The 19,689-nt window shown below is 36.1% G+C and overlaps 1 protein-coding gene across 1 annotated transcript in view; it reads left to right on the forward strand.

Moving 5' to 3' along the window:
• The window catches only part of LOC131439063 (upstream-binding protein 1), a 61,692-nt gene that overhangs the window by 13,283 nt on the left and 28,720 nt on the right, over positions 1-19,689 (forward strand). Inside the window, exon 2 of the mRNA XM_058609601.1 lies at positions 8,527-8,902. Coding sequence (XP_058465584.1) covers positions 8,527-8,902 — 376 coding nt within the window. The remainder of the gene's footprint in view (positions 1-8,526; positions 8,903-19,689) is intronic.

Consider the following 19,689-nt stretch of genomic DNA (forward strand, 5'->3'; position numbering starts at 1 on the left):
CCCCATTCACCTCAATTCCAGTAGTCATCACATATACGAAAATCATTAGTTAGAGTGACATCTCTGTTCGATAAATTGACATTAAGGGTAACATGAAAATAGGTGCATTTGCTAGGAGTTTTCGCGTTGCTATAACAGCAGTATTGCACTATATACTATTTCTTCTGCGGTGTTCCTTCTTAGTTAACATGGCAACTTTACTAATAAAATGACTTCTGGTACAATAACCCTAATTCATTTGCCGTAGTATCTTAATTACTGAAAAGACTCGTAGTGACTCTAATTTTGGAAACTGTATAGTTTTTGTCTATGAAGTAAACAAATTTAGAAAATTTAGAAATAAACTGAAATTATTAATAGAAAGTACTGTCAAATTTTCGGGTTCAGAAACAGATGGGAAGTTATCAGATTTTACCTACTTCGATTTGGATAAAAATTTTACCTCGGATGGATGGACCAGTTCGACTTAAGACTGATTTTGTAAAAGGGCGGATATGTTCTTTCAAGCACTTTCATTAATGAACTGAAAAAAACTTTCAGTTGTTAAGTTGACAGCATCCGATTAACACCGATTTGAAAAATGTATAACTAAAAAATACATTCACCATTAAAAAAACAGTTCTGAGTTTGTGTTTTGGGTGTTTCTACCCGTACAAAACAAATGGTTTTTATACTGAACAAAATAACATCACCCGTCCCCTAAGAAACGTTTTTTCATCTAATTTTAAAATTATTATTTAGTTAGTGAGGTTACAATCGAACAAACAATAACAATCTAGGCAACCACTATATCAGCATAATTAAGTTAAATTCGCAGTTTGTTCTCACTTTTTGGTCGGGTAATACCCATATGGCCAGCAAATTTATATACAAAGTCACGCATTTTGTCCAAGCGTGACCGAATCCAAGTGTGACTAGCAACGCAAATATGATTGCTTCTATTAGCGGGACAGGTAGTGTAACTGCGGTGTTAAGACGGTGAATAAAAGAGCATTTTTGGAATTTCAATGTTCAGTGTCATCAACAAGCTTATTGAAATGATCTTTGAATGATCGAAGTTTTGCGGCACAAGCGAAAAAATTTTCGCCGATCGGTGTTTAAATTGTCCTATTTATGGTTTCATAACAGATGAGCTACATGATACAAGGTACGTATGGTAGTCTGAGTTTTTGAGTTTTCAAATCAAGCATAAAAAAATGTTTATTTACGAAGCCGTAACTCCGGTCACATCTGTAAAACATTATTTATTTCCTCAACAAATTTCAAATACATTTCGGAAACCTATCACGATCGATCTTCTATCACGTCATATCAATATATGTTATAACTTTATTATAAATAATAATGATGCCATAAATTTCTCCCCATTGTTTTCCAATATTCTGGAATCAAGAAAATCCGATCGTTCACGTAAGCTGGGAATTAAACCCAGTAGCGCTATACGTATAGAAGGCAATGAACTTTACCAATTGCGGTATGACGTCTTCATGATTTTTATGCGTTCTGAAACGTTGAATTTTTTACTGCTTTATTCTTCCACTTGAATGAAACAATCAAAGGACACATTCAAATTTTATGGTCTGTTGACGATTGTCCTGCTGCTCGTCTAAAGTGACAACTAAGACCTTGAATCAATTAGTTTCTATTGCTCGTTCTCTGAAGTAGCCTAACTGGTAGAACTGTTGTTCAATTGTTGTGAATTTAAGCGCAACTTGAGGTAATAAGAACAAATTGAGAATGATGATGATCTAAGTGGACAAGAAGCAATTCCTCCTCTAGTCTATTGTAATATATAGGTCATAATGATACATAATACGGGGGATCATTCAAATAAGGATGAAAACATCAATGGTTTTAAATGATTGTTTAGGTTGTACTGCGAGTAACTTGGAATACATTTAGAAAAATGTGATTGATAGGACGAATGATTGAATCTAGTAAGTTTTGTACTAATTTAACTTGAATTCATTTGAATGTGTAATTCAGGTATAATAGTGAACATTCAGTACATATTGCGAGTAAGCGAAATCTGCAGAATGTATCTCAAAATTTCTTCAATTTAAATGTCTTGTCAGTTGATGGTCAAAGTAACTCACTTTCACTGTTAAATGCTGAATTTGAATGAATTCCGGTTCCGGAATAAGGACCTTCTATGAATGTTGAAAATGCTGTGTCTGGTGTATTGTAGTATTGAAAGCGAAAAAGAGGCTACATACTATGTTTAGAACAGCCGAGCTACCGAACCTTTTTATTATACTGTTATATTAGCACAAATAAACATTTGTTGACAGCAATACCTTACACGCTTGGAAAAGGTTACTCAGAGTTTGAGTACTAGTTACTCATTTTCAAATGATAAATGGAAACGTCAAAAATTGAGTAGTTACCATCAATAATAATGAGTAACTCTTAATCTAAAATTGAGTTTAACGCAAGAACTCGTTTTTTTGTTACAATTCGCCAAATCAGTCTAAAAGGTGTAATAATAATTTGTAGCAACAGGTTCTATGTTTTGTTAGTGAGATCGCGTATTTCAAAGTCGCTTAACACAAACGTTGTTGTGTCTGCAAAAACCAGAATGATTAACTGTGCTCTTGGTTGCGCAATCGACGCAGATATTGTGTCCTGGATTGCTTCGTATTGTGCTTCAGAATGGAAACGAATATGCTCAAATATCAATTATGAGGAATAAGTGTCTGATTGGTGCCTGAGCATTACTAACATGTAAGGAAAAGAGAGTCTGTGATAGAGTTTGCCGACCTTCGGCATTTTTGTTTTCTTTGTCGGAATTGGCTTTCAATGGCACCCGTATTTCGTTCTGTTCTTGGGTGCTGGAATGTGACTGTCGTAACTGGTAGGGGTAGATGGGGTAAAATGCATCCCCTAAGGAAATATAGCTATATCTTAACTATAGAGAATAACACGGAAGAGTTTCATGCATGACTATCTTCCGTAATCTTTATTTCTCAAAATTACGTACAAATACTCGCTGAATACATTGGAAAAAAAAAGAAATATCTTATTTTCTAAAACCCTTAAAAATTGTCTATTGAAATATATGCGGGGCATGACGCCCGATCGTGGAAAACGTGAAAAATATACATTCTAAATTACGCGTAGTGACGATTGCAAATACATCGTCTGTATTAGAACTAATTTTATAAACCCGAATGATTGGCAAAGAAGTTCACTGGTTACATAATTAAAATCGTCTTCCTCACCCTAGAAAATTACTAAGGAACAAACATCAAAAATTACTTATAATAGAGACATAATTGGTTTTTTAGAATTTTTCCAGATATGATTGAACCATCGCTACCAAACTTTTATAGTAATCTGTTGTTATGACGGACTTTCAGTTTCATTCAAATTTCAGTGAAAAACATTGGTAACTTTTGAGAAAAGCAAAAGGTGCATTATGCCTCGGGGGTGCGTTTTACCCCATCTTCCGCTATATGTACTGAATTGCTTGGTAGACGCTTTGGTATTTTGAGAATTCAATAACGCAATCAAATTTCAAAAATCCGTTTTTCCCTTTTTGTTAACTATGTTTACTATAGCTTCAAGATGGGTTTTTAATTCTCAATTTGGTTTACAATCTGTACGTTAATGCTTTGGTATGGTACGAATTTTCTTGCAAGCTGTAGGAATCTCGATAGAAAACAACCTAGTGCTTCTCCATACGACATCACATCCTGAAGTATCCGAGTTTTTGGTTTCCAATTAACTTAAATTAAAACAACTAAGACTACAAAGACTGAATTAGTAGTAACTAAATTCTCTGTGATGAGAGGTCCCGAAAGTTATATAATTAAAAATGTTAATTGCGCATCTAATTCACGTTCAAAATTTGTTTTAACAATTTAACAACGGTGGAACTTAAACTGAATTCACAATGAGCATAATATTTTATTTCTTCCATGGAATTTGACCATTCTGTTTCAACAAACTTTGTTAGAGTAGTGCTACGATCGTATAGATACTAAGAATCTTAACATATCGGGGCTTGAACATACAATAATTAGCATGTAAGTTAAAGTATATTCAAAATATGCCGGGACGTTTTTTTCTCATCGGCGATGACTGAGCTGCCGGCGTATGCATGTATTGGAATGCCGGATCAGGCATAAAATCTATTTTTTTTCAGCCAATATTATTCGCCGAGTTTTTCGCACCGTCGGTACGGAGGCGAGGAATATCGGTGACAACCAAATAGATTTTATGCCGGATCCGGCATTTCAATACATGCACACGCCGGCAGCTCAGTCGCTGATGAGGAAAAAACGTCCCGGATCGCCCGTCCCGGCATAGTGCGAATAGACTTTTATGTGCGCTAGATTTTGAACCGCCAAACCAGGGTTACATGTAGTCATTTCCGAGCAAGAAATATAAACGATGGGGATTTGATTATTTTCAGTCGATCAGAAAGAGCTGATTTAAAAGAGTCCTTACAAAGCAAGTTTATATTCATAATAACGGCCATGACCAATGTTTAGTAGGATTTATTCAAATTTTTTGAATTTTGAAATTTATTTAGTGCCGATTTTTCATATAGAAAGGCTATGCATGCATTCATGACAAAAATAAGCACTCAATTTCTCGGAGATGATTTAACCGATTGTCACAAACTTAGAATCAAAATAGCGTGCAATTGAGTTTTGTCAGGATCCGATTTGTGATTCAGAATTGACAGGGTAATATGGACAAAACATAAAAAAAACTCACTTCATATTCTCAGAGATGTTAGAACCGATTTTTACCTTTTTTTATAAATATGAAAAATAGGTATAGAATTCGCTCAAATTTTAGAAAAAATATCCGAGGCCCGGAGGGCCGAGTGTCATACACCAATCGATTCAGCTCGACGAACTGAGCAAATGTCCGTGTGTGTGCGTGTGTGTGTATGTGTGAGTATGTGTGTGTGTGTCTGTATGTGTGTTGTCAACTAAGAGGTCGAGATCTCAGAGATGGCTGGCCCGATTTTGATCAAACTAGTCGCAAATGAAAGGTCTCCCCGTCACCCAAAACGCTATTGAATGGTTTTGAGATCGGATGTTTACTTTTTTAGTTATACGAAGTTTTATGTCAAAATTTTTAGTTTTTGCCTTTCTCATATAGAAAGGTTATGTAATCACCGACTAGTGAAAATTGTCATATACCATTCGACTCAGTTCATCGAGCTGAGCAATGTCTGTGTGTGTGTGTATGTATGTGTGTGTGTGTGTGTATGTGTCAAATAATCTCACTAGGTTTTCTCGGAGATGGCTGAACCGATTTTGACTAACTTAGATTCAAATGAAAGGTCTCGTGGTCCCATACGGAATTCCTGAATTTCATCTGGATCCGACTTCCGGTTCCGGAGTTATAGGGTAAAGTGTGTTCAATATTGTGGCGAAACAAAAAACGTAAAAAATTTCCTAAACTGGTCTCAAAAATACACAAATCGATAGTCATTATCAGTAGGCAACTAAACAAACCAATTCCGGCTATCCTGGTTCCCGGTATCCGGTTCCGGAAGTACCGGAAATAGTGGTCATATATACCAAAATGGATCTCACTCACTTTTCTCAGCGATGGTTTGACCGATTTCCACAAACTTAGATTCAAATGAAAGGTCTCGTGGTCTCATACGGAATTCCTGAATTTCATCCGGATCCGACTTCCGGTAAGTGTGTTCAATATTGTACACCGTCACTTAAATCGGCGAAACAAAAAACGTAACAAAATTTCTAAACTGGTCTCAAAACTTCACAAATCGATAGTCATTATCAGTAGGCAACTAAACAAACCAATTCCGGCTATCCTGGTTCCCGGTATCCGGTTCCGGAAGTACCGGAAATAGTGGTCATATATACCAAAATGTATCTCACTCACTTTTCTCAGCGATGGTTTGACCGATTTAAACAAACTTAGATTCAAATGAAAGGTCTTCCGGTCCCATACGGAATTCCTGAATTTCATCCGGATCCGACTTCCGGTAAGTGTGTTCAATATTGTACACCGTCACTTAAACCAGCGAAACAAAAATAATAAAAAATTTCCTAAACTGGTCTCAAAACTACACAAATCGATAGTCATTATCAGTAGGCAACTAAACAAACCGATTCCGGCTATGCTGGTTCCCGGTATCCGGTTCCGGAAGTACAAATAGAATACCACAATATTATATGTACATGAGAAAGGCATCATTACACCACTAGGTGGATTAAAACTTGACCTTGAAAAGTGAATATGTTTCCAGACATAGATTCCGCACGGTAATATCTATCCAACAAGCCATAGATTATTAAAATTCGGCTACTTTTAACGGAGATACCGACATTTTTGTGTAAGAGACATTTTCCACTATTCCAGCAGTAGGAGTTTTGAGCGCTGTATGACAAAGCAATGCTTGGGAGCAACGTGAAACACGTTTTTTTTATACTGTTACATACAATTGTTTCTAAGTACCAAAAAGACTTACTATTTCAAGAAATTTTGCCTCGGACCGATTTTAGCACGGTTCGTTTTTGGCAACATAATCGTTCGATAATGACATATGTAAACCAGATGATGCCAGCATTTTCGAGTTGAAAGCAATTTCATAATTATATTTATTTAAACTATTTACAGCAATAAATTCTGGAAGAACATAACACCCATATACCATTCGAATCAATTCGTCGAGATCAGCAAATGCTTGTGTGACAAATAATATCACTCAACTGAATTACGTTTGGATCCAAATTCTGGTTTGGGAACTACAGGATGATATGTGGAACGAAATCAAAATAGTGTTACTTATTTTTCTATACAGCTCTTGAGGTGGATTTAACTGACTTCGGCTACACCGATTTCAGAATTCCGGTTCCAGTATCGAATCGTTTCTCAAAGCTCAATCGTTTTCTTCAAAAAGTCCAAATCAAAATTTAACTAGAAAAAGTTCAAATTAAAGGATTTATGGTCCCATACAAAATTAATGAATTTTATCCGATTCTGGAATTACAGGGTGATGAGTTTTTGAAATTCATACCGATATAGAAGACGACACTCCAAAAAAGCTTCAAAACTATTGCAATTTATATGTCATATTAATTTGTGGCCATATTGGCGAATCGTTTTCGGTTATGCTGGTTCTTGAATACTGGTTCTGGTAGTACCGTGAATAACCGTAAGCTCTAAAATGGAATTTTTTTCGACATCGTATAGAAGGTTCAATCGATTATTACACGTTCAGATTAAAATTCGATCCGATTGACAGTTTCGACATTACAGGCTAATGAGTGAATAGAACTTTAAATTGCCGCTTGAATATCATTAAAATAATGTCATGCGAACTAAAACACCGAAGAATATTCATGCAAAAAACACATGCGGATGATAAAAAAGGTATCATCTCACTGCTAGGTGGATTAAGCACGTTTTTAATTCTTAGATTCAAAAGTTTCATAAATTGTTATGGAATTCCATCCGAATCCAGCTTCCGGTTTCGGAAATAAAGGGCTACGCTAGTGTGGTGACCAAGCAAACTCACTTCGGCAGTATCAGTTCTCGGTTCCGGATGTGCCAAAAATAGTGGTCAAAATGGACCTATTTGCGACATAGATAGTTTAACGATTCCTGCAAACTTAGAATGTATTATTATTCCATGATCGCTATTGAATTTGATTTTCATCCAACTTTAAGCTCCGGAATAATAGGTTGATGAATATTTAAATTTTCAAAACATCAGTCAAATTGACGATGCAAAACTGGACTTAAACAATGTAAAAGTTTTGTCAGTTGAAAAACAGAAAACTGTGGTCATTCGAAAGGTTAAAAACTACCCTCAGGTTTTACTAAGTTCTCTGAAAAAAGCCAGAAATAGTGATCAAAACCTTCAGATCGGAACTTACACTGAACTACACTGATTTCTCATAAACACGGTTACGAGAAAGACGTCAGATTTTAATGACCAGAAGAATACTATTTAGATAGTCGCAATTGACAATTGACACACTTTGGAACGTTTAGGAGAAAACGTACATAATAATTAGCTTCGACGAAGCTACCCAAATGAAGTTTTTATCGGGATAAAAGTTTTTTTTTGTCGGTAAGGATATCTTACTCGTTAGTAGGTTCAATTGAAAATTTTCGTTTATGAGAATTGCGCAATTTTGTTATCTAATTCAAGAAACAGTAAATATAATTATTACACAATATTGCGAGTGAGTAAAATTTAGCAGTTAATCGTTTGGTTCAAATAATATGGTATTTAAAAATAATAGGAATATGTTTTATTAAACTCAAATCGTTGTGACTATATTAGTATTATATTAGGATAAGAATTCTATGTAAATGTGATGCTACGGCGAAGAAAAACTTATGTAAATGAAATGTGTGAGTAACATTTCAAAAGCTATTAAAAAGTATTTATGAAATCTGAATTCATTCTAAGACTCTTTTGGACGTTGTGCGAACATTTTAAATTTTACAAAACTTTGCATACACAATACTTGCACATAATAGTTGATTCTAATATAAGTTTTACTTTGGTTTCATTTTCAGATTTCAGAGAACTACAATCTTGAAAACGACGACACATACAGTGGATCGCCAAGCAATCTTCAGGACTATCGCAACACATTCGTAGATTCGCCGCCGGATTCCAAAGAGGCCTGGCCTGCTGAGTACGACAAGATGCAATCAGAGTTAACCGCTAATAGCGGTGCAACTACTAATGTTACAACGTCCGTGGTCGTAGTGGCGGCAGCAGCAGCCGCAGCGGCGGCCGCCGCACAGCAAGACATCACATTTAGTGCTGGCATACCGACGCGCAAGCGACGCATTGAGTGGACTGCTACTAACCAGGAGGACGATAATGACAGTTCCGAGCCGAAGATTGCCGCTACCGAGAAAGAACGCACCGATGCTAGACGTAAAGGTACATCACTTTTTAAGAATTATTTTTCCCATCACTTTTGTCATTGTCGCAGTTTCGCTCACATGCCAACCATCGTTGTGATAACGATATCTTATGTAGGTTAAGGTCTTTTAGATTAGTAGAATTTGAAGAGGATAATGTTTGATGTCTACATTCGATTTGATAAGCTACTGATAACAGCCCTGCAGTAAATTAACTTGCGCAAAATCTGCAGTAATTTTCCTGTGTACGGAATTCTATCAGTTAAATTGTATTGTAACCCCTGATGTAAATCCAATTAATGCAAGTAGAAACGGATGAGATGGGGACAGGAGATGTTTTATGTTATTTCGATGTTTGAGACTGTGGTTGTTAAAGATCTACCACATATGAAATGACCGTGACCACCATTGGCTCATGACTGTCTGCTAACTTTACTCAGATGCACTGAACGAGTGTTTTTCTGTGTTCGTCGGTTCCGAAGCTGGTCATCAGTTATCTCTATAATGCCCTTCACTCAGAAGCAGTATACTAGTAACATGACCGACGCTTTCGCAGACTTAAATACTACGCAGATTAGCAAGCAAAACGTGTACAACGCCAAATCAAGACCCAGCTTCGAACCTAGCTCGTCGAACTTCTTATCATGTGACCAAGTGTGGTCGACGCAAGTAGTAGTGTGATCTACAAACACTTTGAAGTCGTATTCAATAGGAAGTATCTTTTTTCGAATTTAATGATATTTTTGTTTGAAATTTTTCCAATAAATCTTTTCAATAATGCCAATAATCAGATAGTTGATAAATTTTGACCTTCAAAAATGGGATCACTTGTTAGATATTTTAACTTTTTTATTTTTTAATAATCTCAAAAAACGGGTCCAGTATTAGAGCTGAAATCGATAATCATTTTTAAAATGTTGTAAGTTGTCAAGTATGATACATGGGGAACGTGAATAGGTTGATACGTTAGATAGTTGCTTTTCGCACAGTCTACTTGGGGTCGACTCCCAGTCATGCACATAGTGTTGAAAAAGTTTTTCCGATCTTATCCTTGATTATTCATGGGACTTAAAAGCTATAAACGACGTGAAAAAAGATGAATAATGTGTAAAAGCGCTTAAATATTTCATTGTAATTTTTCGTGTCGCATAAAAAACGCGTTTCTTTTCTGTTAAATGTAGAACCATTTACTTTAAAAAAGCGAGAATATGTTTCTGCGACCACCACTTTTTGTATACCTAGATAAATACAAAGAACTGTATCTTCCACTGTACATGGAAAACTGGATTTGTACATCTGCTAACCGGGAACTAAGTTTATCAATAGTAATTATTGAACTCAGTGAACAGTGACTAACAAACAAATATAAATTTCCATGATGCACGATTATCGGAAAATCGGAAGAGATCGGAAAATGTCGGTGTTTACCTTCCAAAAAAATTTCTCTTCGATCGGTGGGAGTGTTTAAACTGTTTTTATAGACAGGATACAGAATTGCTGAAGACCCGATCGAGTATTAATCGGAACCCCGGAGAGCTCTAGATTTATATACCATTCGACTCAGTTCGACAAGATCGGAAAATGCCTGTGTGAATGTGTGTGCACCTTTCTAAAAAATTGTCCACTCAACGCTCTTGGGAATAACCAGAACGGTTTCAAAAAATATAGGCTCGTTTTAAAGCTGCTATTGCAACATTGATTAATTTCGATGATCACCCGGCTGACACTTCCGGTTTTAAGATTTAATGGTATAAATGACGTAACCGACCAACCGAACCTTGATGAAATCACTCAGTTTTCTCAAACATGGCTCAACCGATACTTACAATCTTAGACTCGTTTCGAAGCTACTATTGGATCGTTGATCATTGGTCGAAATGAAATGGCTGACTTTTCCGGCTCCGGAGGTATAATGGTATAAGTCGCGAAACCGATAAACTGCAATTTCTTCTATACGCTTAATTTCCTCAAAGATGACTAAAACGATTTCGACAGTCTCAAGCTCATTTGAAAGCTATTATGGAGCCTATTTTTTTTATTTAAAAGATATTTTATTCAGGCCTATTTGCGTACAAGCTTTATGTGGCCGATTTAGCTGAGTTTTTAAATAAAAGATTTTTTTTGTATTGGATCTCGTTGTCACCCTTTTTATAGGGGGAGAGGAGCTTCCATTTTCCTCCTGCGAGGATTGAGGGGCAGTTTGTTCGTGGTTTGTCGCGTTATCCATTGCCGTGGTATTGTTGTTGATTTCGTTGCTAGTTGTTGTAGATGCGGTTTATCAAATAGCTTACCGTAGTGAACAGCTTTTTGGCAATATTGACATGTGGCCATCTGATTGTCATAGGTAACAAGTGATTTGCACGGTATTCTTGTATCCTGACCGAATGTTACATAAGAAGGTATAGGCCTCCTCAAGCGCATGCGTAACAAACGTACGCCATTTAGAATACCGGGGAAAAAAATTCTTCCACTTTTCTTTTTCGATAGAGAGAATCTCTCCGTATTGGGACATGGTATGGCGAATATAAGAATCGTTGACGCTTGAGGGAAGATCATGTACACGCACTTCTATAGCACTATCTTCCATATATATTGGAATGTTGTACTTAATGTTATCGTGCTCCACATAGTGCTCATTATTATTGTCTTTAGCGAATTGAATTGCATCCAACTCTTTATAGAACTGGATATAAACAACATTGTTGGTCTTATTGCATTGAAGTAAATGCACACGTTTAATGTCAAGATGCATTTGCTCCTTAAGCAAACCTTCAAGTTCTCGTATCGAAGGTCGAATTTTGCACTGTCTGAAGTCAACATCAATTGTATTCTTTCGTACCGGCGGTAGCTTTTGTTCGTTTGGTTCACTCATTTTCGAGGTCTATTGTTCACTACACAATACTGTACTTGGTTTCTTCTGTCCCCAACGTAGGCGGTTTTGTTTGTCGACTGACTTGGATGAGATGTAAACCCGAACTGATTATGGAGCCTATGATCAAGTTCGAACAACAAATGGCCGACACTTCCGGTTCTGAAGATATGATGATACAATTGAAGAAACCGATAAACTACACTTACTTGTATCTACTAAGATTTCTCAACTATGTCTAAACCGATTTCGTATATCTAATACCCGTTTGAAATCTACTGTCGCGTTATTTGATAAGTTCAAACAGCTCCTGACAAACACTCCCGATTTCGGAGATATAATCGCATATGTGACATAACCGACATACTCACCGATATCGTATAAGTGTAACAATCGACATAACCGACAACCGAAAAATTTACTCAGAGATGGTTTAGCCGATTTTCAAAAATGTTGGTTCATTGAAAGTTACAGGGCGGTCACAGATTACGTTCAAATGGATTATGGAGAATACTCCCGGGTCTGGATATATAATCATATACTTTATGATCAAAAAAGAACCGGAATTTTATTAAAAAACGCAAAATTTGAATTTTTAATCAATTTCTTTATTTTCGCCTTGAAAGTACTCTCCTCCTGCGGCAATACATGCATGCCAACGCTTGATCCAATTTTCCATACAAGTTTTATAGGCCGCCGAAGGTATGGCCTTTAGTTCACGCAGCGAATTCTCTTTTATGGTCTCTATGGTCTCAAAACGCGTTCCCCGCAATGGCAATTTGAGTCTGGGGAAAAGGAAAAAGTCACACGGGGCCATATCTGGAGAGTACGGTGCTTGGTTTATGATATTGGTTGAGTTTTTGGCCAAAAACTGCGACACAACCAACGCTGTGTGAGCCGGCGCATTATCGTGAAATTCAGCTTTTTTGGCACCAGCCGAGAAGCGACGCGTTTCAAACCCAAAACATCAGTTAAAATGTGTTCGGCTGATCCATAAGAGATGCCCAATAACACAGCAATCTCTCTAATCGGTACAGAACGATTTTGCAACACGATTTGCTTCGCCGATTCAATGTTTTCTTCAGTAACAGATGTTGGGCGGCCAGGGATCTCATCATGATCCAAGCTTGTAAGACCACCTTTGAAGCGTTTATACCACTCGTATGCCTGTGTTTTTTCCTAGACACGATTCACCGAAGGCCTTTTCTAACATTTTCAACGTTTCGGAACACTTTTTTGATCATAAGGTAAATAACCCGACAAAACGGTTTACGTTCTTAGATATATCTCAAACGATTTCAGCAAACTTGGGCTCATTTGAAAGATATGACATGGTCACAGATCTCGTTCAAATGGTTCGTTCCATTATTGTCGCAGTCGTTTCATAATAATAGAAAGAGAAATGGACACATCCGGTTCCGCAAAAAAACTCAATTAGGGACGTAATCGATAAACCGCACAATAATATTCGAAATCGCCGGCGAACGACCGCAACTTGGTTAAAGCCGGGTATAAATAAACGATATATACAAAAAAAAAATCGAAATCAGACAATCTTACTTTGCATAATCATTTTGCGTTTTTCCAAAGTACAGCTCTACTATGCAAATATAGTTGTGATCTGTTTCAAAATATTTTGCGGTTGCTTCTCAACTTTCACATATACTCGTTTAATCTATTCCGAACGTCTATCCGACAGTCGATAGTTCTAATCCGTATTCCGAATCTGCTCCGACCTAATCATGTTTCGAATCGGTTTGAGCGTCAGATTTGAAGTGCATTTTAAAATTCAACTAGGTTGGCTTATGTTTGTTCGCCCAAGTAAAAAGATTACAGCCTCTTCAGGTAATAAAGCGGTGATAGCTTCAATATACGTGTATATTATTTTTGTTTCACAAGAAGAACAAATAAAAAAACGCGTTGCGTTTGGTTGTGTGTCAATAAAAATTGAATTGATAGAAATAAGTTGATAAATTTGAAATTAATGTAGACGGTTTTGTGCATACATTTCAAATCAGTTACGTCACATAAATTTTATTCAGATTGTACATATATTTCTCGGTTAATTTTTCAAAAGGGCGTATAAGCGAGTGACAGTTTCTCTTTGTTTACTTTCTCTTCTATTAATTACCAAGCGGTTTACACGTTTATCACTCAACTCTTTGCATGAAATGATACCCGAAACTTTCGACTTTCAAACAGAATAGTGATATCAAAGAAAATCTTTTTAATCACATCACAATAATTGAAAGAGAGAGTGATTAAAGAGAAACTGTCACTTGCTTATACGCCCTTTTGAAAAATTAACCGAGATTTATGATCGAAAGCAGTTTTTATATGAATAGCTTCTAATGATCAATTGAATAATTCAATATTCTCATTATCAAATACTGAATTCTACAAAAACATTATTTAATCATTTCATTGTAACTAACTCATAACTTGTGATAAAATTTTTTATACATATTTTCCATTTTCACCGGAAAATGGCATGTTCAACAAATTAAAAATGTTTCGAAGAATCGGAAATTCATTATATTAATTCTTAACGCGAGACAATATAAATAGAAGAAAGCAAAAAAAAGACGATTGTCCTTTACATTTGGACTTCGATTCATCAATACGTTAGCAGTTTATATTGAACTACTAGCGCAACTTAGCAGTTTTACAGCGCTAAGCAGTTAGCGCTACTTACGAAACACTTTTTTATCATTTCGGTTTGCTGGCCTTTGAGATTGTTAAAGTGCAAAAGCAAGGTCCTGGCATAACATTCCTTTTGTGGAATTTGGCCTTTCTGTTTCAACAGACTTTGCAGCCGATTCTTAGTGTACAGAATCATTGCATGGCTAGTACTATAGATTCTACTGACACTAAGAATCCTTCCAGGTCGGGGATCCAACATACGACAACTGGCTTGTAAGACCAGCGCCCTATGCATTGAACCGCCAACCCGGGACATGTTAAAGCGGCAGCAATGCAATTATTCCGTTAAAAAATGGTGACACTTAACAATCCTCGAAAATACTATATTCTGTATTTGACAACTAAAAACCGCTTTGTTATAAAAAATTATTACCATATGAAATAGGTTTTATCATCAAATTTAGTTTCCTTCCTAACTATTTCACTTTTCCATATAATCGCCATTCATTTCTTACCATTTTTTGTGCCGTCGACGAGTTGAATCAGCGTCCAAGGTAAGAAGATGATCAACCGATGATCGAATTGCAGTTTTTGGTTAACCAGATTACACCGGTTTGAGTTCTAGACCTATCACTAGGGTCTTCGTCATGAACATTTGTTGGTGCATTTTTTATCGCAAGACTATTGTCTTATTTTTCCTTCACTCATTGTAGTAGGTCCATGAAAAAAGCCTGACTCTCGATGGATTTCAGCAGCTGAAGACCATTTTTGCATACAAAAATCTTATAACAATATTTATTTCACAGCTGGTGGAAGTAACTATTATCGTGGGTAGTGTTTACTGTACGCATGGATTGACAAAGGATCGCTGAATCAAAATATCATCTGACATAGCTACAAATAGAAGTGCACATACATACAAACTGGTACATATTTATACATGTTAGGACTTGTTGATTTAAAAATACAAGAAAACGGCTCTCACTTTTTGAATAAGCCTCGTAGTAGCTGGTGATTGAGCAAGATCTACATTCAGCTACTTTTGAAGACCAAATATATGCCGTAGTATCAACACATCAATTTAATATCCTGTTTTGTAAAAGACATAATTTGTTACCGCAACAGCCTGGTTTCACTCTGAAAAGCAAATGTGTACAAGAATAAACCATTATTTATTGAACAAAAGTTTATTCAAAAATGTCATTAGTATGATAATTATAACCACGATCTTTTCATAGTTATTCTTCGTAGATATCAGTCATATTCAACACCTAATTTGTGTTCATTTATCTATACTAGAAATTTCCAGCGATCTTCGTTTTGTTTCGAATACCATCAAAATTTGATAGGCACGATTTTCATCGAGCATCTTAGCAGTCTTAGAGTATTTTTCCATCATTAAACTTTAGTTCCTGGTGTTCCTTGTTTAATTCGAGATTTGTCTAAGTGAAGCGATTTGAAAATTTTACGGAAATAATAGTTTCCGACAATAATTGAAATATCTTAAATTAAGGATAGGAAAACAGAAATTTAGCAAAAAATAATAATTTACTGCAGAAAATAATGCTTATTGAATTAAAAGTTATAGGAATTTACGAAAAGCAGAAGGGTCATTTTGCATTTGAAGAATATAATCAAAGGAAATGGGTTTATTAGCATTTTTCGTGCCGCTGTAACATCTTGCACAATTGTATAGATAGTAGTTTAAGAAAGTTATCAGCTAAAGCACTAACCGTTGATTGACGATCTGATCGCAAACTTTGGTTCACTAGAAAAACAATTCCATCGATTTTCATACCGGGATTCTCTTCACTTTTCGTCATGACCGTTTTCTAAATAACGAGACATTGTTACCTTTTATTCACTCATTACAGTAGGTTTTTAAACCAGCAGCTGAAGATCCTTTTGCACAAAAAAAAATCTTATTACAGTGAAATTTTCAGAGCTGTTGTTATCACGGACATTGTTCACTGTACGCACAGACGTTACTTTTCGAATACGCCTGGTATTTCGTATTTTTTAGATATGAACGAATACGACAACTGGTGTACTACACAGAAAGAAATTATGAATTTTACAGGTGACATAATTCTTCAAACGATACAGCTCATAACTACTGAACTTCTCAAATGACACATTATTACATTCGTGCAGAAATTTTACGGCTCCGAGTGTTATTCGCACTCGGCTAGCAAGTAAGACTGTATGAATTTATATGCACGATTTACCAGCCAAGCAGATATGTGCTTCTGTGGCTCAGTCGACTAACTGGTGTGCTTTGTGATCTAATGTTTTTCGGTTCAAGTCGCGTTGTTGATGTCGATCTTTTGATTTTTTATTCCTTTCGTTTTAAAGCCATGTAATTTTCAAATCACACAATTTTACATGTTCTTGAATATAGATTTGTGTGAAATATGACGCTCCATTTATGTGCATCTGATAAGATGTAAAATCACAAGAATTTTTTGAACTGTGTATGTTTGAAAGCAAGGTTAGGAACAAAACATAGTGGGCCAAATGTCACGTTCTAAAGATTAAGATAAAAGAGGACTGCCAATGGTCGCTATTAGTTTTTTTTTTACAAAATAACAGTCGAAAGCAAACAGAAACAAACTATTCAACGTTGAAATATTACACAGCGTATAACAATTCGGCTGAAAAGTTCGTATCGATTAATAGAAACACACATTTTTTTTGCCAAAATTCGTTTTTATTATTCAACATAATTGCCATCAGAGGCGATACAGCGATTATAGCGATCTTCCAACTTTTCGATACCATTTTTGTAGTACGATTTTTCCTTTGCCTCAAAATAGGCCTCAGTTTCAGCTTTGGGTTCGGTTCATCGCGTGCAGTCAACTCAGCTGACTGTCGATTGGACTCCGGTGTGAAGTGATGGAGCCATGTTTCGTCCATTGTTATATATCGACGAAAAAAATCGGTTTTATTTCGATATAACAGCTCCAAACACTGCTCAGAATCATCAATTCGTTGTTGGTTTCGATCGATTGTGAGCTCACGCGGCACCCATTTTGCACAAAGCTTTCTCATATCCAAATATTCGTGAATAATATGTGCAACACGTTCCTTTGATATCTTTAGGGTGTGAGCTATCTCGATCAACTTCACTTTAAGGTCATTGAAAATCATTTTGTGGATTTTTTCACGTTTTCATCGGTAACACCCTCTTTTGGACGTCCACTGTGTTCATCGTCTTCGTTCATCGTCACTTACGAATTGTTGTTTTGCCCGGTGCAGAGTCTGGATAACACTCATCAAGCCATTTTTTGGTATCGGCGGCACTTTTTTTCATCAAAAAGTAGTGTTTCATCAACACACGAAATTCCTTTTTTTTCCATTTTTTTCACAATAACAAAAGTAGCTACACTCAAAATGCAATATCTCACAAACTAATAATCAGACAGCTGTCAAATTTATACACGTATCTTTTGAAAGTTGGTACTAACTGAAAATGGTATGGATTTAATTCTAGTGGCGCCCTCTCATAGAAACGATACGAACTTTTCAGCCGATCTGTTAATAGTAGGCATGATTTTTTTTAAATTTGGCACATTGTAGACTACTTACAGTACCCTCAGAAGAACACAGATTTGATGTTAATCACGAATAATACGCTAAAGAAAATTGTTCATCCGATATGTGAGCGAGTTTTTTTTGCTATTATTCTGTCGATTAGCACTTGACCTTATTTCCTCCTCATCTTGTTAATATTTTTTATGTTACGATTCTAATTTTGTCTAATGAAAAGAGGTGATGTTTTTTCAACCGTTGATGAACTGTGAGTTCCATACTAAAGATCATACCATTCAGACACCAAGAATTTGTTTTAATGTCTGCAATTATTTCGGCCAAGGATGATGTTCATTTTTATACAAAAAAAAACAACCGTGTTCATGCATGTCAGGTGACTAAAAAGACGTTCCTATAAATTGCTGGTTATTCCTTTGGTAGCCCTGTTATTTTCGTAACGACTGAAAGGGGGTTCACACTGATGAAAGGAGCTGGTCAAACTTGTTTTGCTACAATCTTATATGAACGCAGTCGTCGCTTATTATTGATCTGAGGTGGATATTATGAGCGTAAAAAATGACCAGACATCGCCACACAGTCGTAGTTTATGTATAGGGAACTTTTTCTAATTTGCATTTGAATACCAATCATTTGATACATAAGAGGTATCTTTCTGTACCGATCGTATCTATAACATGGGTCGAAGTGGATGAAAAACCGTTATAATTATTTTTAAAGAGGAAATATTTCTTCAATCAATGAACAACCGCGAGGGGACCAGACAGCCCTGCACATAAATTATTCATTAATTTCGAATTCGGATATGCGGATGTATCACCCAATATCAAGGGTTCCCCATGGCCAGTTTTTAGGTTTTTTTTTATATATTTTATGATCCAATATCTGTGTATTCCTCAGAAAAAGTTGACTAGCTCTGCACCTAAGGCGCAGCATTGTTGTTAAAAAACGAAACATAACAGAATATTTTCCCTCCTCTACATATGTGTATTAATGTTAACAACCTGCATACAATATTGATTTGGTATCTAAAAACCATCGATTGTCATTGAATAATTTATTCGAGCTTTAGGACAGATTGAATGATAAAATTAATGACTGCAGCTACGCACTGGGGATCACTAAAGGAGGATTACAATGGACCTATCATAATCAATACAATACGTTCGATCGTATAATGAAAAATCAAATTCTTTCCTCGATTTGTCAATTTGGTCTGAATAGAGAAGGAATCGTTATACTGTGCTATTTGACTCTGTTCGGAATCTTCTAAGAATCTTTTGCTTTGATTAACACTCTAAGGCTTTGTTTATCCGAGAAAGTGTAAGAATTTTTCCATGTTCACTTCCGGCTCCGGAGAGATAATCGCATAAGTGACGTAAACGACAAGCCGAACTTTTGATTTTTTTCTGATATATCAGCAATCACTTTGTATCGAACACCATCATTTTGGCGATATTTTTCGATGTGTTTTCAACCCGGGTTGACGGTTCAATGTATAGGACGCAGGTCTTACAAACCAGTTGTCATATGTTCGAGTCCCGATCTGGAAGGATTCTTAGTGTCGGTAGGATTCATAGTACTAGCCATGGAATGATTCTGTACACTAAGAATCGGCTGCGAAGTCTGTTGAAACAGAAAGGCCAAATTCCACAAAAGGACCAAGACTTTGCGTTGCTTCAACAAAACCTACCTGTCTAATTTGAAAATAAGTGAAACTGATGTGTTGAATGTATTATCCAGTT

This window comes from Malaya genurostris, chromosome 3 (genome assembly GCF_030247185.1).
Source record: "Malaya genurostris strain Urasoe2022 chromosome 3, Malgen_1.1, whole genome shotgun sequence".
Classification (NCBI taxonomy): domain Eukaryota; kingdom Metazoa; phylum Arthropoda; class Insecta; order Diptera; family Culicidae; genus Malaya; species Malaya genurostris.